The following is a 26,986-nucleotide window of genomic DNA, read 5'->3' on the forward strand; positions in this document are numbered from 1 at the left end:
GTAATAGATACTTTCTGAATCTCTTTTCAAACAGAGTTATTTTGGTTTTTGAGATCATGTTATAATAGGATGGTTGATAAACATTACAATATCACCAATTTTCCATTAATATAGTGATTTTAAATATCATACTAAAAATAGAATCTTATTTAAAAGCCTACACCAAATGTATTTAGAGGGGGAATAAAATCAGTTGCTAAAACTTGTAGGTCTCTTTTGGACTCTGAGAAAATACGTGCCAGGCATAGATGCTATACAGAAGAGTAAATATGAGTAAATATTAATTATTCAAAGAAAAAAAAATTATCTTTTAGAAACAACACAGTGACTTCAATTCCCTTCCCCCCAAATTTCACATTAGAATATTGGTTCTCTTAATCTATAATGTCATATCTTTTTATTTTTATACAAATGACTTTCAATCTTAAGAGTGTAACAAAAATCTCTCAACTGACAATTACTACTATAATAATATACCTAATATAGCTAATTCCCTTCTGTTAAGGGGCAGTGCAAATGCATTTTACCTTCTAGCTAACAACTGCTTCTACCAAACAAGATAACAAACAAGCTGTGGTTTTAAAATAAAAAATAACTTTGTCAAAATTAACAAGATAATTTTAAGAATACCTTGAAATAAATCAGTAAAATATTTTACATATGTATCAGCTCTCCTTGATATACAGTGCTTTGTTATTTGTATATAATGAAGACTGCCTACATATCCTAAAACAAAAACACAGGAGTATCCTGGGAAGATAACGGTGACAAAAGCAAAAGTTTTTGCATCTCTACATAAAACCAGGCAGAACAATGGAAAGAAAAATGAAAAACCATGGACAACATTTAAAACAAGACTAAGCAGAGGTATGATACAACCTCAAAATATAAGCAAGTAGAACAAACCACTGACAAGTCTTAAGATCTTCATAATATCAGCACTTCAGAAGGAAGCCAGGAGACGCCCCAAATAAGGTGATGTCAGGTGAGACAACTTGAGACAGCAAGTGAAGGTGGGAGGGTTTTGCCTCTAATAACAGCAGGTGAGTTGGAGGATAATAATGTCTCAAAGGAGCAGTTAGATCCTAAGCACTTCGGAAATGAACCAGCCAGGCCTCCCTTCTAGGAGCCTACGTGTTCAGTCGCTTATTCGTATCAGACTCTGTGACCCTATGAACTGTAGCCCACCAGGCTCCTCTGTCCATGGGGGTTCCCAGGCACAAATATTGGAGTGGGTTACCATTTCCTCTTCCAGGGGATCTTTCCCACCCAGGGATCAAACCCATGTCTCCTGCGTCTTCTGCACTGACAGGCAGACTTTTTTTTGTTTTTTTGTTTTTTTTTTAACCTCTGAGCCACCTGGGAAGCCCCCCTTCTAGGAGAGAGGTCCACTCAAAAGAATCACTTGGTTGTAGAATCAAAAGTGATCAGGACAGAGAAAATCAACAGATGGAAAGAGAAGTTCAGGAAAATGTGTAAGAGGGGAACAGATCTAGGAACTCTCTGAAAACAAGGCACCATAATTTTGAACATCATTAGAGAACAAAAAATAGACAACAGAATATGAAGATAGAAAAGCTAAACTGAGCTAGGTTTCTTGTGAAAGTTCAGAAAAATAAGTCTCACTATGACAAACATATCAAGGTCAAACCTATGCTATAGTGTTATAAATAAAACAGAGAGATAAAGACTAAGGAACAGAGTAACCCCTCCAGACAATAACAGTATACCAGAAAGACCCATGGAGCATATCAAAACTATTACCTTGTATTGTAAAATGAGATTAGTCATTAAGAAAATTATATTAATACAAGCCATAAAAGAAAATATGAATTAGTTATGAGGGGACAGAATTCAGGGAAGAATTAAAAGGGAAAATATCACTGCAGAAATGAAAATGAAAATTGAAGAAACATAGGCGTGAATAAACAGATAATTTCTAAGAGAAATAGGTGAAAAGGGAAAATTTTTTAACTCAAAATGAGGATTAAAGAAAGGTTAGGCACCATACACAAAAATAAAGTCAAAATGGATTAAAGATCTAATGGAAGACCAGAAACTATAAAACTCCTAGAGGAGAACATAGGCAAAACACTCTCCGACATAAATCACAGCAGGATCCTCTATGACCCACATCCCAGAATTTTATAAATAAAAGCAAAAATAAACAAATGGGACCTAATGAAACTTAAAAGCTTTTGCACAACAAAGGAAACTATAAGCAAGGTGAAAAGACAGCCCTCAGATTGGGAGAAAATAATAGCAAACGAAGCAACAGACAAAGGATTAATCTCAAAAATATACAAGCAACTCCTCCAGCTCAACTCCAGAAAAATAAATGACCCAATCAAAAAATGGGCCAAAGAACTCAACAGACATTTCTCCAAGGAAGACATACAGATGGCTAACAAACACATGAAAAGATGCTCAACATCACTCATTATCAGAGAAATGCAAATCAAAACCACAATGAGGTACCATTATACGCCAGTCAGGATGGCTGCTATCCAAAAGTCTACAAGCAATAAATGCTGGAGAGGGTGTGGAGAAAAGGGAACCCTCTTACACTGTTGGTGGGAATGCAAATTAGTACAGCCACTATGGAAAACAGTGTGGAGATTTCTTTAAAAGCTAAAAATAGAACTGCCATATGACCCAGCAATCCCACTTCTGGGCATACACACCAAGGAAACCAGATCTGAAAGAGACACGTGCACCCCAACGTTCATCACAGCACTGTTTATAATAGCCAGGACATGGAAGCAACCTAGATGCCCATCAGCAGAAGAAAGGATAAGGAAGCTGTGGTACATATACACCATGGAATATTATTCAGCCATTAAAAAGAATTCATTTGAATCAGTTCTAATGAGATGGATGAAACTGGAGCCCATTATACAGAGCGAAGTAAGCCAGAAAGATAAAGACCATTACAGTATACTAACACATATATATGGACTTTAGAAAGATGGTAACGATAACCCTATATGCAAAACAGAAAAAGAGACTCAGATGTATAGAACAGACTTGTGGACTCTGGGAGAAGGTGAGGGTGGGATGTTTCAAGAGAACAGCATTGAAACATGTATATTATCTAGGGTGAAACAGATCACCAGCCCAGGTTGGGTGCATGAGACAAGTGCTCAGGCCTGATGCACTGGGAAGACCCAGAGGGATTGGGTGGAGAGGGAGGTAGGAGGGGGGACCGGGATGGGGAATACATGTAAATCCATGGCTAATTCATTTCAATGTATGACAAAAACCACTGCAATGATGTAAAGTAATTAGCCTCCAACTAATAAAAATAAGTGGAAAAAACAAAACAAAACAAAAAAAAAAGGTTAGGAAATAACGTATATTGAAGATAAACAAACACATGACAAATAACAAGAAATCCAAAAGAAAACCAAAAGCAAGGGCAAGAGAATACTAAAATAATTCAAGCAAATATTTGTAAAATGAAAAAGAATGTGAAATTACATGACGAAAGAATACACAGCATATTTGAAACTATCATCATAATAACTAACACCAACACATACTCTACCAAAAATTACTGGAGTGAAAGAAGGAAGAAAAACACACGATGATGGATATAAGCCAGCCTCAGGTATCACTGATTATAAACTGCCCTCATCCTTGTCTACTTTCTTTCACACTTTTCCACCTGTAATCAATTAACCTAAACTCACACAGCAAAAACAAAAAAAGACATAAGAGTTGAAAAAAGCAAATACAAGTTAAAAATGCAAGTAATATCTGCTTAAAAGGACACTGAACACCACATTTGCCACTGCTCTCTCATGAAAGTCCACCGAAATGACAAGAAAATTTTGAAAGCTGAAGCACAAATAAGTGAGTGGAATTTGTGGATGAAGAAGGTTGCAACCTAAAGGCCTGTAGAAAACTAAGAAGCAACTTGATTCTAAGCAGAAACCCAAGTAATGCTTGGTAATGAAGATCCCAGTTTCCTCCGAAGACAGTGCAGAGGGGAAAACATGAGAGCTGGTCTCACAAATAGGCAAACATTCGTTCACCAATGCCACAGAAGACTGGCAAAGCTCATGAGATTCCACACTCAAGCGTACCAAGCAGAGCTAAGGGCACGGTGAACCTACAGAAACAGGAGCGTTCATGAAAAGCCGAATCCCACCGATTAACGAGCCTCCTCCCTAAACAGGGCTTCCAATCAGTTTTTTAATGTCTAACTTATGAGAGCAGTTAAACATCAGCACAGGTTTAAGGAAATTTGAAAAAACATCAGATAGCAAAACAAACAAGAAAAATATTTAAATTGAAGGAACTAGAAGGCAAAAAGTAGAAGAAAACTTGAAAACAACAATTAAAATTAACATCCTCAAAGAGGTAAAATGTTACACAAGCCATCAAGCACAAGGCCAGGACAAGGGCCAAGCAAGACCAGACAGATTAAGCCGTTAAAGAAAAACAGTAAAGTCTCTTTAGACTCAGGCAGCTTATTACTTACAGTGTAAAACAGTAGTCAAATGTGCCAAGCCGCCACGGCCCTTGGGTAGATTAAAAGTGATAGTTGTTCAGTTGTGTCTGACTCGTTGTGATCCCGTGGACTATACCCTACCAGGCTCCTCTGTCCATGGAATTCTCCAGGCAAGAATACTGGAGTGGGTTGCCATTTCCTTCTCCAGTGCGTGAAAGTGAAAAGTGAAAGTGAAGACGCTCAGTCGTGTCCAACTCTTCGTGACCCCATGGACCGCAGCCCACTAGGCTCCTCCATCCATGGGATTTCCCAGGCAAGAGTACTGGAGTGGGGTGCCATTGCCTTCTCCCTTTATAGCCTACAGCTGTGCCCTAAGTGGGGCAGGATAGTCTCAGGTCTCCAAGAAACCAGGGAGGCAGATGGGAAAACTGCCTCAAGACATCCATCCACAAAATAGAGGACTTCCCTCAAGAAAAAGCAGATAAGAAAATGTTCTTGTGATGGTTCCTCACAAGACTGTCTGACCACACTTCAGCAGGATCACACACACAGCACTGCTCCAAGACTTAGGCCAGGAGGTTCACGCTCTGACTGCACGGCCCACCAGGATACAGGCAAGTTCACCAGGACACCAGGGGGGGGCCATGGCTCTACAGACGCAACATACTACTACTTTTAAAAGGGAATATTCAGAGGGGGGAAAAAAGTCTTTCAGATGTTAAAAATGATAGGAGAAAAAATTTACATCAATGGAAGAACTGGAAGAGAATATTGAGAAAACATATGAGAAAGCAGAAGATGGAAAAGAGACTGAGAAATAAGAACTTAAAAATTAGGCCTAGAGAAGCCACATCTTGGGAGCTTCCTCAGTGGCACAGAGGTGAAGAATGTGCCAGCAATACAGAAGACTTGCAGGAGATGTGGGTTCCATCCCTGGGCTGAGAAGATCCCCTGGAGGAGGGAATGGCAACTCATTCCAGTGTTCTTGCCAGGACAATCCCATGGACAGAGGAGCCTGGCAGGCTAAGACTCATGGGGTTGCAAAGAGTTGGACGTGTCTAAAACGACTGGGTACACATCCACATCTTAACAAAAGGAGTCCTAGACATATAGATTAGAAAAAGTTAGAGGGAAGGAGCTTATCCAAGAAGTAGTATTAAAAAACTTCCCAGAACTGAATGATATGAATTTCCCCTGTAAAGAGTCTCTCAATGATCAACTTGAGAATGAAAAAAGATCCATCCTATAACACATTATCAAGAAATTTCAGAATATTGGGAATAAAGATAAGACCCCAAGAGCTTTCAAAACAAGCAGGACACACATTAAGTATCAAGGTTCAAATTACAAATGACTTCTCATTACCTCAGATGGTAAAGAATCTTCTTGTGATGCTGGAGACCTGGGTTCAATCCCTGGGTGGGGAAGATTCCCTGGAGAGGGAATGGCTAACCACTCCAATATTCTTGCCTGGGAAATCCCATGAACAGAGGAACCTGGTGCGCTACAGTCCATGGGATCGCAGAGTCGGACACAACTGACACTTCACTTTCTCAGTAGCTTCAGTGGAAGCTAAAAGAGGGCTTCTTTGGTGGCTCAGCAGTAAAGAATCCGCCTGCAACGTAAAAGATACAGGTTCTATCCCTGGGTCGGAAAGATCCCTTGGAGAAGAAAATGATAACCCACTCCAGTATTTTCACCTGGGAAATTCTGTGGACTTAAGAGCCTGGCAGGCAACAGTCCATGGGTTAAAGTTAAAAGGCACCGTGCAATGCTGCAAAATGAAAGGGACAATGACTTCCAGCCTAATGCCAACTCACATAATGTTTCATTTGAGGATATGGATAGAATTGAGACATGCTGAGTCACACCAATGAATCCAAACAATTGATCGTTCATGCAGTTTTTCACAGGAAGCTATTGGAAGAGGTACATTACCAAACTGAAGGAATAAACGAAAGAAGACAGGATTCAGCAAATGGGATACTCAGCATGAGAGAGGTGAAGACCAACCGATCCAGAGTAGCGTAGGACAGGGAGTCCCAGGAGGAATGTTTTTAAAGGAAAAAAAAAAAAGATTATATGATATGTTTGAACCTACTAACAAAGTTAAACTCCTGGAGGGTAGTCAGGGTATAATTAAAAGCTACTATAGAGAATACTGAGCAAAAGAAGGAATAAGGTCATTATAAAAGAATTCCAAAAAGCCAAAACCAAAAACTGGAACAAAAAAGGAAATCTAATGACAAGTGCCACACAACCCAGCTGTGAATAATATTTACAGAGTCTAAATAGTATAAATACTGAATGCTAATTTAACCAAAACCATCATGTATTGGGTTGGCCAAAAAGTCCATTGGGGATTTTCCATGTTACAGAAAAAACTCAAAAGAACTTTTTGGCCAACCCAATAACTGCACTGTATTGTGAGGATGAGAGAGGAAGCTACATTTTTAGGGAACAGAGAGAAGGAATATAGCTTAACTTCCATATTCCAAAATAGACCAATAAATAAAACCTAAGACTGAAATATTAAGGAATGGCAAAAAAATAACTTTACTTAGAAATACAAAGATAATCTGTAAGAAGGCTAAAAGATTTGAAAGTGGTTACCTGTCAGTAGCAAGAGTTGGTACGAAAAGAATAGGGGAGTACTGTTTTTTGTTATAAGCCTTGGGAAAAATTTTTTTTACTTAAAACTATCTACATATTATTTTGAAATACAATAAAGCAGAAGGTTAAAGATAGCAACCTAAGTTTATAAGCCAAAGTGAACAATTTTAGAGAGTATATTTACCAAGTGACCCTGACAATAAAGCCTAGGTAAAAAGAAAAAAAAAAAAAAAACTTGATTATTGTTTATATCTAGCAACTATATGGGACAAAGACAGTTTAGATTGTTTCATTTTGAAAGGGGAAAGGGGAAAGAAAACGGGAAGGGAAGCCCTAAGAAATACTTGAACTCAAAATACTTGGTGTTGTGATGTGCTAAGTCGCTTCAGTCGTGTCCAACTCTTTGCGACCCAATGGACCATAGCCTGCCAGGCTTCTCTGTCCACAGAATTCTCCAGACAAGAACACTGGAGTGAGTGGCCGTGCCCTCCTCCGGGGGTCTTCCTGATCCAGGGATTGAACCTGTGTCTCCAAAGTCTCCTGCATTGGCAGGCAAGCTCTTCACCACTGGAGCCACCTGGGAAGCAAAGCTACTTGGTAAGTTTTACAACTTTTATGGTATTTTCTATTGTAATCAGGATGTTAGAGCAGAAAGGAAAGGAAGGTGAAACTGCTCAGTCATGTCCGACTCGCTGTGACCCCATGGACTGTAGCCTGCCAGGCTCCTCCGTCCGTGGGATTTTCCAGGCAAGGGTACTGGAGCAGGTTGCCATTTCCTTCTCCAGGGGAATCTTCCCGACCCAGGGATCAAACCCGGGTCTCCCACATTGCAGGCAGACACGTTATCATCTGGGCCACCTGGGAAGCCCAGTTATAGCAGAAAGGAACCTTATATGTCAGTGAATGATTCATCTCAACTGTTAATAGATACTTACTCAAAGTTACACAGCTGGCTGGGACAGAATCAGAACCTCTGTTTTTAACTCTCACACCCTTTTCATTTTTATCACAAATACATGATAAAATAATAAATATAATTTTTAAATAATTAAATATCAAGGAAACCAAATCTCTCAGCACTTTTTTTTACTTAAAAAGGGAGTCTACTTGAAGATAAAAATATAAAAAAAATCTATTAGTTTTAAGGTAAAAAGCATGTTGGTCTTTTAAACAAACAGATACAATGAAAGGAAAGTATCTGTAACCAAATTCTTTTCCTACTTTTTATGACATAAAACTGATAGTTTTTAAATATTTCAGGCTGCCATCTATATTTTGCCTAAATTGTGGGTTCACTCCTGTTTTTATCGATCTTGAAATGGCATTGAAAAATGTTTTATTGCAATTTGTATTACTGTCCAAATGATTCTTTTATTCAGATAGCTAATCATGCCCTAGGATCTAATGATTTCCTGAAAGTAGGTTTTGGCAACAAGATTTATAAGGAAAAGATATACTGCCCTATAGTTTTAAGGAACTGATGGTGTTCAACAAAAGGATTTGGGAGGCTTAGGTGATTTTTCATAATTAGTATATTACACTGGTCATCCAGGGATAGGTTTTCAGGATATATCTTGAGCACGTGGATTAGTAGGAACATCAAAAAGTGGGCCAAGGCCTACTGCAAAGGACCCATTATACCAGATACCACCAATCATTTAAGATTCAGGTAAAGTTCCTAGTCAAATATCAGTATTACCTGACTTTGGATGAAGAATTAGACTGCCATTTTTTTTTTCCTCTTGGTCACTAATTAAACATGAACTAATTTTTTTTTTTTTTACATTGGCAAAATGGAAGAATTAGGCATAAAATGAAGCAGCACTCATGTTTATTAATCAGTCTATTCCATGCTAAAATCTACACCATAACATTCCTACACCATAACAGTTTAAGATTCTGAACAAGACTAAACACCTTAGAGGTAGTCAATAAATACCTGTGAGCTGATGATTAAATGACAGCATTAGATCAATATATGGTATTTACCCATTACTTAGGCATTTCTAAAATAACCTTATTCCTATTCTCTAAAGCCACTCATTTGCAAAAACCTCTCATGTCTTTTAACATTACAAAAAAAAAAAAGTTGATTTTCCAAGGTAGTAATCTAAGTAGCCTAATTTGTTCAACTCATTCTTCCTCACATACACCCATTCTAGTCAAATGTACTCTAAAGCATTCTGCACAGTGAATACAGCAGGCACACAATGCTTCATGAAGGTGGTGACTTTAATCAGCTACAAAGCACTCAGACCTCTTTCTACTACTCTATGTTTGATCACACAAATGTCAGCTACTGCATTTTATAATTAGTAAGTAGCAATAAAATTTACTCTGAACTACTTTGTTATCATTTTAACTTTTAGTGTAAGTGGAAATAGAAACTGATTTTTTTCATCTTGAAGCAGTAACGATGAGAACTATTTAAATCATACCCAGGTTTATCAGCCTAAGAGAAGCATTTCAAATGATACAGGCCTCTGTGCTTCATTACAAAGATTCAGCAAGAAAAAAGAAATGACAGGATTATTTAAAGGCATGTTCAGGAACAACAAAAATGAATTTGTAACTGCTGCTCCAGTGTTTCATATATACTATTTCCATAGGTGAAAAAGAAAGTGAAAATCAGTCAGTCGTGTCTGACTCTTTGTGACCCTATGGACTATACAATCCATGGAATTCTCTGGGCCAGAATACTGGAATGGGTAGCCTTTCCCTTCTCCAGTGGATCTTTCCAACCCAAGGATGAAACCCAGGTTTTCCACATTGCAGGCAGATTCTTTATCAGCTGCTTCACAACGGAAGTCCAAGAATACTGGAGTGGGTAGCCTATCCCTTCTCCAGCGGATCTTCCCCACCCAGGATCAAACTGGGGTCTCCTGCATTGTAGGCAGATTACCAACCGAGCTATCAGGGAAGCCCAAGTACTATTTCCAAAAGAGATCCTCTAAAATGTATATATAATTAAGCCACCTAAAAAGACACAATCCCTCTAAGTTCTTTTGTGTATAAGGAAAATCCTCACACAACACCAACAGAACATGCCTTATAAATATACTATATTTGTTAGCAAATATAAAAACAACAGTTTCAGATTTATATTTTACAAAAAAAATTTATTTTAAGTTAATAGTCTCTACCTACATTTATTTTGGTATCAAACAACTACAATTAATTAGTGATGGGACAAAAAGCATTCGCAGGATGTTAATCTATTTACAAAAACTATACAAAATTAGATTAATTATTACATCCACTTATCAAAACTTCCTGAAGTTAAATTCATTTTTGGAAATCTATCAAAAAGTCCTCAGATCCAGAATGATAGTCTTAATGATTTTTAATTCATGGAATTATAGCACATAAGATTTTCAAGCAAAAACATCAGATGAAAGCCTGTACAATAAAATAGTCTCCTTCTCCTAACTGCCTGGAATGTAAATGAAAATGTGTGCCTTTTTTATTGAAGGAAAAAAACTGAACTAAGAGTTCAACAGTATCAAATACCTGTTAGAATGGCTTGCTTGCTGGAATTACAGTTGGACAATTAATTTGACGTTGTTAAAAAATGCTTTAAACTAAGTCCTTTTTTCCCCTTTTTTATAAAAAAGGTTTGCTCAGCCATTTTGGATCTCCGTCTTGTAACAAAAATGTTGTTCAGTTTTTACTAAGTCTATACCCATAAAAGGCATCTTCAAAATGGTACATATTTTAAAAGTGCATATAAACATAACCCAACTTAAATTGTTAATATACCTAGAAGCAATAATTTAATATTCTATTGCAAAATATAGGTAGCCTGAAGGCAACATGCTTGATCAATCTTTCATAAACTTTTTGGTTTGATGCCAAAATATTTCAAAATAAAGGAAAAAAAATCATGACTCTTTTTAGCTAATGGCTTTTCAAATATTAATTTGCAGATATACTAAATACTCATCTAACAAAGTATCTACATTACCCAATGATATGTGTCGTGAATTCAAAAAACAATTACATAATACAAAAGTAACAACAACAACAACATGTATTTTAGATCTAAAATGAGTTTATCTAGTAAGAGTTATATGAGAAATATCAGGTAAGACACCAAATAAACTTTAGATACAAAATGATATGGTGTGGCATTGCTCAAACACATCCAATATTTAGACACAGCTTAAATAAACTAGGATGGCTTTTTTATATCACCAGCTTTCATCAGGGCTTTAATAGCTCTGGCCCTCATTTCAAGTTCGAGCAGCTCCAGCTGCTGCGCCGAAGGCTGAACATCTTCCGGCGGAGGAACAGTCAGGGTGGCGGCTTTGGGCTCCTTTGGACTAGACTCTGCAAGTCCCAGAATCTCGTTCACGCTTTTCTCAATGTCTTTCTCCAGGTCATCTATCTGACCAGCTTCACTCTGGACTGTATTTTCTGGGACCTCAGGAGCAGCTGCTTCTTCATTACAGGGGCCTTCTATGTCGCTGTCATAAGCGTCTGCATTTATACTGAGTACATCGCTATCTTCCCCTTTGCCTGTAACACACACAAAAAAAGGGAAAGAATCATGTGACCTAAAGGTTCCAATCAAAATTTCCCTTCTATTTATAATGTAAGGGATGCTTTGACCTCCCCCACCTGCCACCCTGGAGTCCCAAATTCCATAAGCCCCATCCCAAACCCTTTTCCCCTGACTCCTCAACCTTTTTCTTTTTTAACCTGAAGAATTTTAATTTTCTGACCAGGGATCAAATTCAGGCCCTGGCAGTGAAAGCACTGAGTCCTAACCACTGGACTGCCAGGGAATTCCCCCATCAACTTTGAAAACATCTAGTTTAACGTAAATCTTAATGTATTTTTCATCCCAGTTTAGTAGAACATGGAAGCACTGGGAAATGTATACCATCATATGGATGTCCCTGACCAACTTTCCAAATTAAAATGTTGTACCACTTTAGACCACAGTGAAGCCTCGACATTACAAAATGTTGACACCCTTTGGACAGAATACTACTTATTACTGAAGTAAAATTCCATTCAAAAAGGAGTTTAAAGTACTCAGCCTTATAAACTACAGAAAGAGAAAAATATCATCAGTAAGCTGGACACCATTCCAAAGCTTTTCATATGCTTTTTCAAACACTTTGTTCTAAATCAATAAATTAAAGGAGAATGTCTAAGGCTACCTTCTAAGATAAAATAACTTTCATCAAGAGGATTTTAATTAATGAAGTTAGTAAGCTATAATTTTTTAAAATGCATTTGTTATGAGACTTCTGTAACTGATGCTAAGACCGTGCATATAAACACAGATTGTAGCCCTCAACCTCTATGGTCTTGGATCATGACTAAAGTCCACAAGTTAGTTACAACTTTGAGTGCTCCTCTATACCTCCAATTTATTTATATTTTAAATTCCTGATACGTCTTTTAAAAAGAAAGTAATGATCCCCCAATTGTTAGCTTTGTTAATTTTCCTGTGGTGGGGAAAACATTTACAAAACATAGACTGACAGATGGAAAATTCTGATAATATAACGTATAAAATTCTGCTCCATGGATTTTAAAAGAAATGATTTACTGACCTTAACTGATTCTCCTACATCCTAATTATTCAAAAACTACTCCCATTCCAAAGTTAAAGTAGAAAATGAACTAACAAATTATGTGTCCACTAGAACTTGTAAAAAAAAAAAAGTTTCAATTTTAATCATTTAATGCCAAAGAATATTTTATATATCTTTCCAGAGCAAAAAATATTTCCACATAGCTACAGAAAAAAATGAATAGAGCCTTTTGTATAAATAAATAATGCTTTACATCTAAGTATTCTAATGTGAGACAAAAAAAATTTAAGAAAAAAAGTGCTACTAAGTTGTTCATAGTCTAAAAGTTAATTTTCATGCCTAACAGGCTTTACTCTAGAATTCTATATCTCTAGTCACTGATTTTGAGTAAAAATATGCAGCCTGTTTAAAAGATTTTAAAATATAAACTTTTAGAAAAATGTGATTTGGTTTTTCAGACTAGAAGATGTTGCCTGATAATGAATAAAGAGCAGAATGGAATGGATGACTGGGGAGAAAGGGAAGAGTCTCAAAGTTGGAATACCTGAATTCTAACCCTTACTCTGCTTTTAATCATATGATTTTGGGAAAATCCCTTACCTTCTCAGAGGTGCTCTCCTGTAAAAATTAAGGTAGATTGTCTTTGTCCCAAAAGCCTAATTTTACATAGTAAGCTGTCTATACAAAAAGATATAAAATGGCAATATTTTAAACTGTTTTCCTTTTTTCTCCCCATAAGATTCAGGTATCACTTATCTTTCACTTAATATATTTGTCAGCTGGATAATAATCCAAAAGAATTTCCTACTAGCCAATGAAAGTAGCCAATGAAAAATAAGTAACAAGTCAGTAAATCCTGCTCTACTAAAATTTTTTCACCAGAAATTCTTTATTGGCAACAGTTTTCTAGTGAAAAGAAGTACATTTACAAAGTTCAGGCATTATAATTGAAGTTCACATATTACCTTATGGGTCAATGTGTAACTGATCAACAACTATGGAATCCCTTATACATTAAGTCACAAATGTTGAAGCAGTTGCATTTTTATGAAATTAGTTTGCTTTGAATCTAAATAAACAAATGAGCAAAACTTAAGAGATATTTTCATTAAATAAGTGGAGAATCTATTTTAGTAGATCCTGTAGATGTTTACATGGCAAATCATCAGCCTATATTTGCTCTCAAAAAAGACTACAGGGATATATGTGAGAGTGTAAAAGTATTTGTAAGTGAAAGTATATTATGTTCATCCTTTCTTTCCCCCTCTTTCAAACACTTCTGAAATGGCTAAGATCTACTGAGATATATACTCTCACTTAATTCAGATCACTCTTTAAGCCTATTCATATAAGCTACCCAAAAAGCAGCCACAGCTAAAGAGATCCTCGCCATAAACGTAAGATCCCAAGATGGAGGAAATGACAACCCACTCCAGTCTTCTCGCCTGAGAAATCCCATGGAGAGACGAGCCTCGGTGGGCTATAGTCCATGGGGTTGCAAGAGAGTCAGATATGACTTAATGGACTAAACAACAAGTTCATAAAGTTATCAGCACTAGAGATTCAGGGTCAAAATGTTTATACACACACTCCCAATGTTTCAAAGGAGAAAAATCTTAATGAAAAAACTTTTTTAATTTATATTTTCTATGGGTTTGTTTCAAATGTTCTTAAGAGAGCAGAGGTGGAACTTGCTTTGCTTTTTTTAAAATCAGAAACAGTAGTATGCACAGTACTCAAAGAAGAAGCAGTTCTCTCTGAACTTGCTGTTTTCTGTTTACATTTAAAATGATCGAAGTCCAAGTGACTGAGTTCTCTACAGCACAGTATAGGCAAAGGCCTCACAAGTCCCATCTGCCCATTACACCTGCACCGAAGAGGCCAAAGCTTTGTAGAACCTGTATAACTGTATAATACAGAATGTAGAATCTGTATAATTGAAGTAATTCAGCGTAAGTACTTCACAAATGTGAAAACAAGATAAGTGACTTGTACAATGTAACCTGACAAACTATTTAAAGGTCTAAGATCATACTTTGTTGTTTCACTAGTTCTTAATTTTCTTCATTCTACTGACTCATTTTTTAGATATAGTTTGCAAACATAAGAATACATTTTCAAAGATAATTTACTCTCATCCTCAGTATCAAAAAATTGTAGGGTCTTTTGTTACCAATTATGATCACTGGTGGCTCAGAGGCTAAAGCATCTGCCTGCAATGCGGGAGACCCGGGTTCGAACCCTGGGTCGGGAAGATTCCCTGGAGAAGGAAATGGCAACCCACTCCAGTATTCTTGCCTGAAGAATCCCAGGGATGGAAGAGCCTGGTGGGCTACAGTCCACAGGGTCACAAAGAGTCAGACATGACTGAGCGACTTCACTTCATGATCCTACAATCAGAAGGGGTAAAACTTGTACATTCTTTCTAAACCAGTAACCTTAACCTAATGAACCTTATTCTAAGTCCTCAAAATATCAGTGCAGTCATGGTTCAGTCCTTCTGGACCCCCAGGGCTCTGCATATGTGAAAGTTAAGTGTGTGAGTGTGCATGCGCACACATGCCCATCTGTGCACAAGTGTGTTCAGGGGAGTGAGTACCATTTAAATTGTAACAGAATTCTACAAAGGAGCATTTTCAAGCTTTTACACAGGCTTAGGAGTCTGAGAGTAACAAAACAATCTCAGGGGAATTATCTGTACTCCTCTAAGAGAAATAAAAACAGTTTCAATGTATGCATGATGCTAAAGTAAAGTCATTGAAATCCACCAAGAAAAATAAAAGACATGGGTGTTTGAGGTAAAATAATACAAATATAATTTAAAATATTAAGAATTCATACTATTAACTGTTAAAAACATTACTATAAAAAATCACTGGGGGGAGAGAGCAAGCATAAAATTAGACCAATTACTGAAGTCATAAAGCAGCAAAATAACTAAAGTAACTTAGACATGCACATACATACAACATAATATTGCTCAGCCATAACAAAGAATGAAACAACATTATTTGCAGCAACATGGATAACACCCAAAAAAGATGTCCTTTTCATTACAGGCAACTGGAATGCAAAAGTAGGAAGTCAAGAAATACCTGGAGTAACAGGCAAATTTGGCCTTGGAGTACAATACGAAGCAGGGAAAAGGCTAATAAGAGTTTTGCCAAGAGAATGCACTGGTCAGCAAACACCCTCTTTCAACAACACAAGAGAAGACGCTACACATGGACATCACCAGATGGTCAACACTGAAATCAGATTGATTATATTCTTTGCAGCCAAAGAGGGAGAAGTTCTATACAATCAGCAAAAACAAGACCGGGAGATGACTATGGCTCAGATCATGAACTCTTTATTGCCATATTCAGACTGAAATTGAAGAAAGTAGGGAAAACCACTAGACCATTCAGGTATGACCTAAAGATAATCCCTTAACGATTATACAATGGAAGTGACAAATAAATTCAAGGGATTAGATCTGATAGACACAGTGCCTGATGAACTATGGACGGAGGTTCATTTCATTGTACAGGAGGCAGGGATCAAGACCAACCCCAAGGAAAAGAAATGCAAACAGGCAAAATGGCTGTCTGAGGAGGACTTACAAATAGCTGTGAATAGAACAGAAGCGAAAGGCAAAGGAGAAAAGAAAAGATATACCTATTTGAATGCAGACTTCCAAAGAATAGCAAGAAGAGATAAGAAAGCCTTCCTCGGTGACCAGTGCAAAGAAACAGAGGAAAACAATAGAATGGGAAGGTCTAGAGATTGCTTCAACATACCAAGGAAATATTACATGCAAAAATGGGCTCAATAAAGGACAGAAATGGTATGGACCTAACAGAAGCAGAAGAAACTAAGAAGAGGTGGCAAGAATACACAGAACTGTACAAAAAAGATCTTCACAACCCAGATAATCACGATGGTGTGATCACACCTAGAGCCAGACATCCTGGAAGGTGAAGTCAAGCGGGCCTTAGGAAGCATCACTATGAACAAAGCTAGTGGAAGGAATGGAACTCCAGTTGAGCTATTTCAAATCCTAAAAGATGACACTGTGAAAGTGCTGCACTCAATATGCCAGCAAATTTGTAAAACTCAGCAATGGCCACAGGACTGGAAAAGATCAGTTTTCATTCCAGTCCCAAAGAAAGGCAATGCCAAAGAATGCTCAAACTACCACACAATTGTACTCATCTCATACGCTAGTAAAGTATGAGAATGCTCAACATTCTCCAAGCCAGGTTTCAACAGTACGTGAACCATGAACTTCCAGATGTTCAAGCTGGTTTTACAAAAGGCAGAGGAACCAGAGATCAAATTGCCAACATCTGTTGGATCATTGAAAAAGCAAAAGTTTCAGAAAAACATCTACTTCTGCTTTATTGACTACACCAAAGCCTTTGACTGTGTGGACCACTATAAACTATGAAAAATTCTTAAAGAGATGGGAATACCAGACCACCTGACCTGCCTCTTGAGAAATCTGTATGCAGGTCAAGAAGCAAAGTTAGAACTGGACATGGAACAACAGACTGATTCCAAATCGGGAAAGGAGTACATCAAGGCTGTATATTGTCACCCTGCTTATTTAACTTATATGCAGAGGACATCATGAGAAATGCTGGGCTGGATGAAGCACAAGTATAATCAAGATTGCCAGGAGAAATATCAATAACCTGAGATATGCAGATGACACCACACTTATGGCAGAAAGCGAAAAAGAACTAAAGAGCATCTTGATATAAGTAAAAGAGGAGAGTGAAAAAAGTTGGCTTAAAACTCAGCATTCAGAAAACTAAGATCATGGCATCTGGTCCCATCACTTCATGGCAAATAGTAGGGAAACAGTGGAAACAGTGACAGACTTTATTTTGGGGAGCACCAAAATCACTGCAGATGGTGACTGCAGCCATTAAATTAAAAGATGCTTGCTCCTTGGAAGAAAAGTTATGACCAAGCCAGACAGCATATTAAAAAGCAGAGACATCACTTTACCAACAAAGGTCTGTCTCATCAAAGCATGGCTTCTCCAGTAGTCATGCATGGAATGTGAGAGTTGGATTATAAAGGAAGCTGAGCACCAAAGAATTGATGCTTTTGAACTGTGGTGCTGGAGAAGACTCTTGAGAGTCCCTTGGACTGCAAGGAGATCCAACCAGTCCATCCTAAAGAAATCAGTCCTGAATATTCACTGATGCTGAAGCTGAAGCTCCAATACTTTGGCCACCTGATGTGAAGAACTGAATCATTTGAAAAGACCCTGATGCTGGGAAAGATTGAAGGCAGAAGGAGAAGGGGATGACAGAGGATGAGATGGCTGGATGGCATCATAGACTCAAAGGACAGGAATCTGAGTAAACTCCAGGAGCTGGCGATGGACAGGGAGGCCTGATGTGCTGCAGTCCATGGGGTCGCAGAGTCAGACACAACTGAGCGAATGAACTGAACTGACTGGATGGACCTAGAGATTATCACACTAATGTGAAGTAAGTCAGAGAGAGAAAGATAAATATATAGTATCACTCATATGTGGAATCTAATTTTTTTAAAAAATATACAAATGAACTGACCTACAAAACAGAAAAAGACTTACATACATCAAAACAAGCAGATGGTTACCTGCTTGTTTTCCAAGGGAAAACTTGGAGGGGAGAGATAAATCAGGACCTTGTAATGAACACACATACACTACCATATATAAGACAGATAACCAACAAGGACCTACTGTGTAGCAGAGGAAACTCTACCCAACATTCTGTGATAACCTAAATGAAAAAGAATCTAAAAAAGAATGAATATATGTAAACACTTTCATAACTGAGCCAATTCTGCTGCACACCTGAAACTAAACCATAAATCCACTACACTCCAATAAAGTTAAAATTTTTAAAAGTAAAACAAAGTAACTTTAAAATATACACAAAGAGGAACTTCCCTGGTGGTCCAGTGGCTAAACCCCCATGTTCTCAATGCAGGGGAACTAGGTTCGATCCCTGGTCAGGGAACTAGATCCTACATTCTGCAACTAAGGCCCAGCATAGTCAAATAAATAAAAAACTGAGACTTGGCACACAGCCAAAAAAATAAAACTACCTTTAAAATATATAAAGATTAAAATATTTTAAATATATATATATACAAAGAAACAAGAGACATTACAGAATTAACTACATTAATTCTGCTCCTTTATATAATCTAGTAACATGGGTGGCCCCTAAATACCATTTAGAGAATTTTAGAGAAAAGCAATATAATTGAAGAAATGAACCAAATAACCTAAAGGAAAGGACAAAAGAGTTTAAGAACTTAGCTAAGCAAAAGTTAGAGGAAGACAAAGAGTTAAAATATTGATATTTTTCAATGAAAAAGCAATAAAGAGTTCAAGGACTTATTGAGCATTCATCTATTATGGTTAATCCCCTAGCCAACTACTCAAAAATATAAATTCTATTCCATTTTCTTCTGATCTGTGTATGTTCAACTTTTCTTTTGTTTTCCTGCTATCTTCTTTCCTACCACCTTGAATCATACCCTAGTCAAACTCTGTACTGACTCTTTGCGACCCCATGGACTATACAGTGCATGGAATTCTCTAGGCCAGGAAACTGGAGTGGGTAGCCTTACCCTTCTCCAGGGGATCTTCCCAATCCAGGGATCAAACCCAGGTCTCCCACATTGCAGGCGGGTTCTTTACTAACTGAGCTATCAGGGAAGCCTTCAATGGGCATGAGTTTAAGCAAACTCTGGGAGATAGTGAAGGACGGGGAAGCCTGGCGTGCTGCAGTCCATAGGGTCACAAAGAGTCAGGCAGGACTTTGCAATTGAACAACAACACAAACATGGGATAAAACCATAAAGGGAAAATATTTGGCAACTAAATAGAACACCTACCACTCTTTACATATTTTACTGACAAGGAGAAAAATTTTAACTATGAAAGACCCAATCACTTTAAAATTTAATGGAGTTTCAGTATTTTAAAAAGGGAACATACAACATAATACAAAAAGCTAAAATGCAATACTTGTATTTTTATTATCATCTATAACAATTTTCAATGCTTGAGAGCTACAGAGATTCCCCAAGCTCGATAAAGGAAAATATTTTGTTTTAGATTTGCTTTCTGTTATAATAAGTTTTAATTACCCAATGAAAGTAAAATTAGAAGAGTTTTTAAACATTTTGAGTAATAAAAATAAAAAAGACTTCTAAGTTATGCTAGCATGTTTAAATCTTGATAGGGCCTGTAATATTCCACGTGCAAATAATTCAACTTATCAGAATACTTTTAACGCATGAAATGAAACCGTATCTAATGTTATGAGTGACTACATGCCTGTGAAACTTTTTGATAATGAGTTATTAAATTAAGCCAAGAGACAAACCCTAGTACAGGGAATAATTAAATATCTGTCTGAATTTCTGCTAAAGATGGCAAATTGAGCACACATATCTAATTCCCTTCCCCATCAAGGATCCACTGAAGTTGACAGAAGAGCCGATACTTAAAAATAACAGCTAAAAATTGTAAATTAACTGAGGATGAAACTAACAAACATCAGTCCTTCCTAAGGAAAGCACAAGACAGAGACTCCACAAAGGGGAAAAAAAAAATCAACAAATAAAGCTAAAAAAATGTTGAGACTTCTGAGAAAGAAAATATAGACTACAGATAAAATTATAAGACAGGGCAAACTTATAAGAAAATATTAGCAAAACACATTTTTTAAGAAAACAAATGTAAAAATATATACAATGTCTGAGTATTGTTAGAAACAAGTAAAAACACAGGTAAAGGATAGGAATGGGTCTAGCATTTCACAGAGTATGAAATACAAAAGTTCAGTAAATATATGAAAAATACTCAACATAATTTCTAATCAGGGAAATACAAATTAAAACATTAAGATATTATTTTTTACTCATTAGTTTTAAAAAAAGGAATTTCACCTATCTGCTGAAAAAAAATAATAAATTGACAAGATGCAAAAATGATCAAGACATACTGTTATGTCAAAAAAGTAACCTAAAGAGTTGTTAATAATGGCTTCCTTCCAGAGAGGGGAGTACAAGTAGAAGAGGAAGAGAAGAAAATGAGTTTTCCAATTCCCCTCTATGAACATATGTGTTTCTTCAACCATTTCTAAGAATATAATCTTGTAAGAATTTTTAAAAGAAATTATAATATTAGATAACAAGAAAGGGTATCATCTAGAAAGAAATTTTGCTGGAGTTTTATAAAACGTAAGTAAGTAGTGTGAAATTGACACAAAAATAAAAGCAAAGCAAAGCCATAGCCAAAGACACCACAGGAAGTTGTAATTCCCTCTCAGAATCTTGGAAGCAAGGAAGAGATGGCCTTGGAACAAACAGTGAGAAAATTAAACTCTGAATAGCTGAGCCAAATGAACCTTTCTTTCTTATCCTCCCCTTCCTTGCCACAGGCCCAAGCACTCTACTGGGAGGCCTACCCCATGTACTTACATTAAAGAGATCTGGTAGCAAAATATAAATAAACAGTTACTGAAGAAGCACAAACTGGCTACTAGAAAAACTAAAATAAATGAAGGACCAAGATGAACAAAGGAAGACAAAGAAAAGGTGGAGATCAGAAGATATTCTACTAGAGGAGAACGAGGAGTTGGGAAGTCTAGTTAGTATCCTTATGGAGCCTGAAGTAGATCTGCAACTATAAAACAAGTACAGGATGCAATGAAAAATAACCAGAGAAAAGAATACTAAAATTTAACATTACAATTATCAAGAGCAAACAGTCAATGATTATTGGAAGATAATATTTTAAAAAAAAATAAAAAACTTTCAGGGACTTCCCTGGCAGTCCAGTAGCTGGGACTTCACCTTCCAATGCAGAGGGTGTGGCTTCAATCCTGGGTCAGGGAGCTAAAATCCCACATGCTTTCTGCCCCACCCCCCCGCCCAAATCACATAAAACAGAAGCAATATTATAACAAATTCAATATAGACTTAAAAACACTTTCAAAAAGTACAAAAGAAATAAAACTAAATTTAAAATATACAATAGAAGTCAAGATATGGGGATGACCCACAAGTCCAACAACCTAATTATTTCAACTACTGAGCATCTACTATGTATAAGACATTGTTTTAAATGCTTAGAAAACAGCAGTGAATTTTAAAAAGTCCCTGCCTTACCATTAAGTCTTTCGAAAGACATTATAAATCAACATCAGGTACTATGGATATAATAAAGCAGCATATGCAGCTCAATATCACACACACACACACACAATCAAAAAGGCAGTGGAGCTAAATGGACATTTCTCTAAAGAAGACAAGGATGACCAAGAGGCACATGAAAAGATGCTCAACACCACTAATTATTGAAGAAATGCAAATCAAAACAGCCACTATAAAGAACAGTATGGTGGCTCCTTTTAAAACTAAATATAGAACTACCATATGATCCAGCAATCCCACTATGGGCATATACCCTGAGAAAACCATAATTCAAAAAGACACATATACCCCAATATTCACTGCAGCACAATTTACAACGGCTAGGACATGGAAGCAACCTAAATGTCCATCAACAGATGACTGGATAAAGAAGATGTGGTATATTTATACAATGGAATATCACTCGGCCATAAAAAGGAACGAAACGGAGTCATCTGTAGAGATATGGATGGACCTAGAGCCTGTCATACAAAGGGAACTAAGGCGTAAATAGACACATAAATGTCATTATTAACGCATACACGTGGAATCTAGAAAAACAGTTCAGATGAATCTACTTGCAGGGCAGGAAAAGAGACGCAGACATAGAGAATGGACCTGTGGACACAGCAGATAGGGGAGGGCAGGCAAATGAGGAGATCGGAACTGACGCATGCACATTAGCGCGTGTCCCTAGCGAGCGCCTGTGGTGTAGCACAGGGAGCTCAGTTCAGTGCTCTCTGATGGCCTAGAGGGTGGGACAGGGGTGGGAGTGAGAGGGAGGTTAGGAGGGACGGGACATAAGTATACTTACACCTGATTCATTTCATTGTACAGCAGAAACTACACAACACTGTAAAGCGATTATACTCCAATTAAAAAATAAAGACAGCAGCAGAATGTTTTCATACAGTCAGCATTTTGATCTGATACAGTAACAGCTGAGCAGAAACTTAAAGCAATAGAACAAGTCGGAAAGCAAGAAGAGAGGGAATGAAGAAGGAAAATGAAGAAATGAGAAGAAAACTGATATGAAATGAAGAAGGCCTTCACATTCAAAGGGTCTCCCAGGAGCATAACGCCTAAGACACATTCTGTGAAATATCAGAACTCAAGGGTTAAAAAAAAAAAAATCTTAAAAATTCCCAGAGGCGGAAAAGAAACAGATTTCCAAGAAAAGATAGATTCAAGAAATCAAGCACATTCTTAACAGCCATTGTGGACAACAGACTGCAAAGGCTACAATGTGCCCACAAAAAATGGAAGAACTATATACTGTGTGCCTGAAGGACACAACATTGCTTCTAAATATTCCTGTTAAAAAAAACTGAACATGAATCTGATTCAAGACTCTATTTCTAATTACTTATTTAAAGAAAAACAATGTTAAATGAAACACTGAGATGCAATCAGCAAATTCAAATGGAGAAACTCTAACAATCCTGATTCTTCAAGAAGTAAACTACAGAGAGAGAGAGAAAAGGGGGACCAAACAGATTAAAAAGAGGCTGAATATTATCCAATTGCAATGTAGAGACCTTATCTGGATACTGATTCTTACATAGTTTGTATACCTATGGCTGATTCATGTTGATGTTTGGCAGAAACCAACAAAATTCTGTAAAGCAATTATCCTTCAATTAAAAAATAAATAAATTTTAAAAAGAATAAGGATAAAATAAAGATAACTTCAAATTATTAAAACATAAATTTAAAATAAAAAATACTATAAGACAATTACAGAAATTTGAACATTGGCTATCTCAAGATTAAAATTACATTATTACTCTTCTGTAACCCCTAATGAAATAGTAGAAAAAGACAATACTAAATAGCTACTAAAACCATTATGGAGCTTTCCTGGTAGCTTAGCTGGTTAAGAACCTGCCTGCAATGCGGGAGACCTGGGTTCAATCCCTGGGTTGTGAAGACCCCTGGAGGAGGGCATGGCAATTCACTCCAATATTCTTCCCTGGAGAATCCCCATGGACAGAGGAGCCTGGTGGGCTACAGTCCTTGGGGTTGCAAAGAGTTGGAGATGACTGAGTAAGTACAGCACAAAACCATTAATGCAAGGCTGGTAACACCTGACCCAAAAGGTCAATCTTAATATCACAATATCTACCAATGGACGACTAGGTTAAATTTGAACACTTTCTGAATATTATCTGATCTTTTTAAAATGCTACTTTTAAGGTATTCTGATTATGTTTAAAATCTGAGCTCTTATCTTTAAGAGATATACTGTTACTAAAATATTTACAAATGAACTGAAAAGATAGAGGATTTGCTTTAAAATAATATAGCGGGTAGGAAGCAGGTAGGAATATGGATGAATAAAGATTAGACACTGCAGGTAATTACTGAAGATGCAGCTGAGTATATGGGAGTTAAAATTCCTACTTTATTTTCTATTTATGCTTGAAAATTTCTAAAAAAGGTTTTTAGTTGATTCTTATTTAGGAACCAAACATCAGGTTTTAAAATGTATATGTACATTTTTTTTTCAGTCGCTAAGTCATGTGTGTGTGTGTGTGTGTGTGTGTGTGTGTATTGGAGAAGAAAATGAGAGTACTGAAATCCAATATTCCCATCAAGCAAACAGAGTTGGTTACTAGAAGGGTTGAACTTTTTACTTTGTTTTCTCTTTTAATAAGTTTTTCTCATCTGACTTTAAGTTATTCATGTTTAGTGGTTATGCCATTTAGAACAACACATTTTACCAGCCTTCCCTCTAGAATCTTAACTCTCCAAGGCCTCTGGCATTATCAATCTGCTGGAATCTCATTAGTAACAAAGCTGATGATAAATTGGACAGCCGTGCTGTGCCTCCATGGATTTCCTTCTTTTCTCAGACTACACATCACTTTGGTTTTAAAAAATTTTAAGTTATAAAGAGCACATTTTTAATATATTCTAACTGTAGAAATTCAGCTTGCTAACTTTTAACATTTTCAGTGAGCTTCTATTCAAGAAGTCAAAACGTTCCTTTCTGAAAAAGAAACAGAATTGTTCTCGTAATATGTAAGAATCATCTTTTTGGAGAAGCTTTCAATCCTTCTCTTAGCAAAACTAACAGACTTTCAGGCAGTGTTTTAAACTACTGACTTAAGTTTAACTGCATCATGTTAACCATGATATTAAAAATTTATCAATTATTTTCATAAAGAAGAAAATGCAAACAATTTAATACAGAAAAACTGTCCAGTATTCTACCAAACCCCTTGAACTGCCCATTGAACTTCTGGATAAGTGACTGTCTAATAGCCTGTAAACCTAACTTTTAAGAACCACAAATCCAGTCTTCAGGAAAGAAAGGATATGCGTATACTTACAGCTGATTCACACTGTGTACAGCAAATACCAACACAACATTGTAAAGCAATTATCCTCCAATTAAAAATAAATTAAAAAAAAAAATAGAACCACAAATCCAGGGATTACTCCAAGAATAAATAAATATCCACTCAGTATCTATGACATATGAGCTCTAAAGGCCACAGAAACAGGCTTTACAAAATGCCACAGGTACTGTGTGTGTGGCAGGATTTAAGACACAACTTTTGCCTTCACAGTGCTTGTATATGCTTAAAATATGAATATCACACTTTAAAGTGATAAATTGTGCAATATGAAGTATAACAGAAATTCAGAGTACATAAGGCAATGGTGAAAAGTCAAGGAGATCTTACAGACATGTATTATGAAGTAGGTCTTAAAGCCTAACAAGTGATATGGACAGGGGAGGAACTCCAAGTGCGAGGGACAGGGTGGACAAAGATATAAAGTATTAGATCTAAACTCAGTACATGCTGAGTCTAACAGAATAAAATGCACATATGAGAATACAGAAAAGGGTAGTATTCAAAATTATTGCCTCTGAAGACATCACCAGTCCAGGACAAAATGCACAACAGGGACCTCCTGCCGACCTTTTACAATGGATCACGTTGTGGTTATTTTGGGGTCATACTGGGGTACAACAGGCTAATGTGAGATATGCCTATCTTTCCTCTAGTAATCTAAAAGTAAGTAGGAAGAACATATTTTTAACTATGATTCATCATTTCTCCTACCATTTGATTAGACAGACTTCTAATAGAAGATTTTTATCTCAAAATCTAGGAAATTATGCAAACATACAAAAGGGTTAAAAATGAAGACCGAATAGTATATTTCCAAGCACTGATGCTTAAAATCAGGCAACTGTTCTCCCCCAGGATTTGTTGGAACTTACAAATTTAAAAGGGCATCACACTCAAATATTCTCTGCTAGTAACATCTCAGCACTTTACAAGCTGCCTATCCAAGGAAGGTACGCTCAAACTCATCATCTATTCACAATCTGCTGTTTCTGCAGCACTGCTTTAGTCTGTTTAAATTGTTTAGTTTGTTAAAGTTTAGAAAGAGATACTAGAAACTTGATTCTAATTTTAGATAATGTGAAGTTATCTTTTATATGTGCTTACTTGGTAGCTCATCTGGTAAAGGATCTGCCTGCAATGCTGGGAGACCTGGATTCCATCCCTGGGTTGGGAAGATCCCCTGGAGAAGGGAACAGCTAGTATTCTGGCCTGGAGAATTCCAAGGACTGTATAGTCCATGGGGTCTCAAAGAGTCGGACACAACTAAGCAAAATATTTATTCTAATTTTAGATAATGTAAAGGCATCTATTATATATAGAGTCATGTAGAAAGCAGCCAATCATTATCCGTATGGCAAAAACAGTAGTAGTGTATTTCATAAAAAATAGAAATCCTACCCTAAAACTAAAAACACTTTCATTAAAGAAGTACGAAAAGTAACAAACCTGTCAGTTTCACCCTTATTCTTTCCATAAAGTAAGTAGTGAGAGTCTTTGGAAAAATAACCCTGGTACTGAAGGTGGATAATGTAGTAAAAAGTACCCTGTATATTTTCAGAATGGTTGGAGAAAAGGTATAATCTCATGGGTAAGGATAGTTAAAGAGTGTAAAAAGATGCTAAAAAATAAACTTTATCCAAACATTAATTATCCAAATGTGGAAATATCCAAAGAAATATAAGCTACAGAAGAACCTCAATTCCCACTCTTCCCATTGCCTGAAAAAGTTTCCTGGAGGAAGCTCAGAAAAGCAGGGGAAAGTAGAGCTGAGGTTTCTGCAGAGAAGGAACTCTAAAACATGG

The 26,986-nt window shown here is 36.8% G+C and overlaps 1 protein-coding gene across 1 annotated transcript in view; it reads right to left on the minus strand.

Annotated features, from left to right (window-relative positions):
* Positions 1-10,167: 10,167 nt before the first annotated feature.
* The window catches only part of CAAP1 (caspase activity and apoptosis inhibitor 1), a 63,089-nt gene continuing 46,270 nt past the window's right edge, over positions 10,168-26,986 (minus strand). The window contains exon 6 of the mRNA XM_070480590.1: positions 10,168-11,587. Coding sequence (XP_070336691.1) covers positions 11,241-11,587 — 347 coding nt within the window. The 3' untranslated portion in view covers positions 10,168-11,240. The remainder of the gene's footprint in view (positions 11,588-26,986) is intronic.

This window comes from Odocoileus virginianus, chromosome 18 (genome assembly GCF_023699985.2).
Source record: "Odocoileus virginianus isolate 20LAN1187 ecotype Illinois chromosome 18, Ovbor_1.2, whole genome shotgun sequence".
Classification (NCBI taxonomy): domain Eukaryota; kingdom Metazoa; phylum Chordata; class Mammalia; order Artiodactyla; family Cervidae; genus Odocoileus; species Odocoileus virginianus.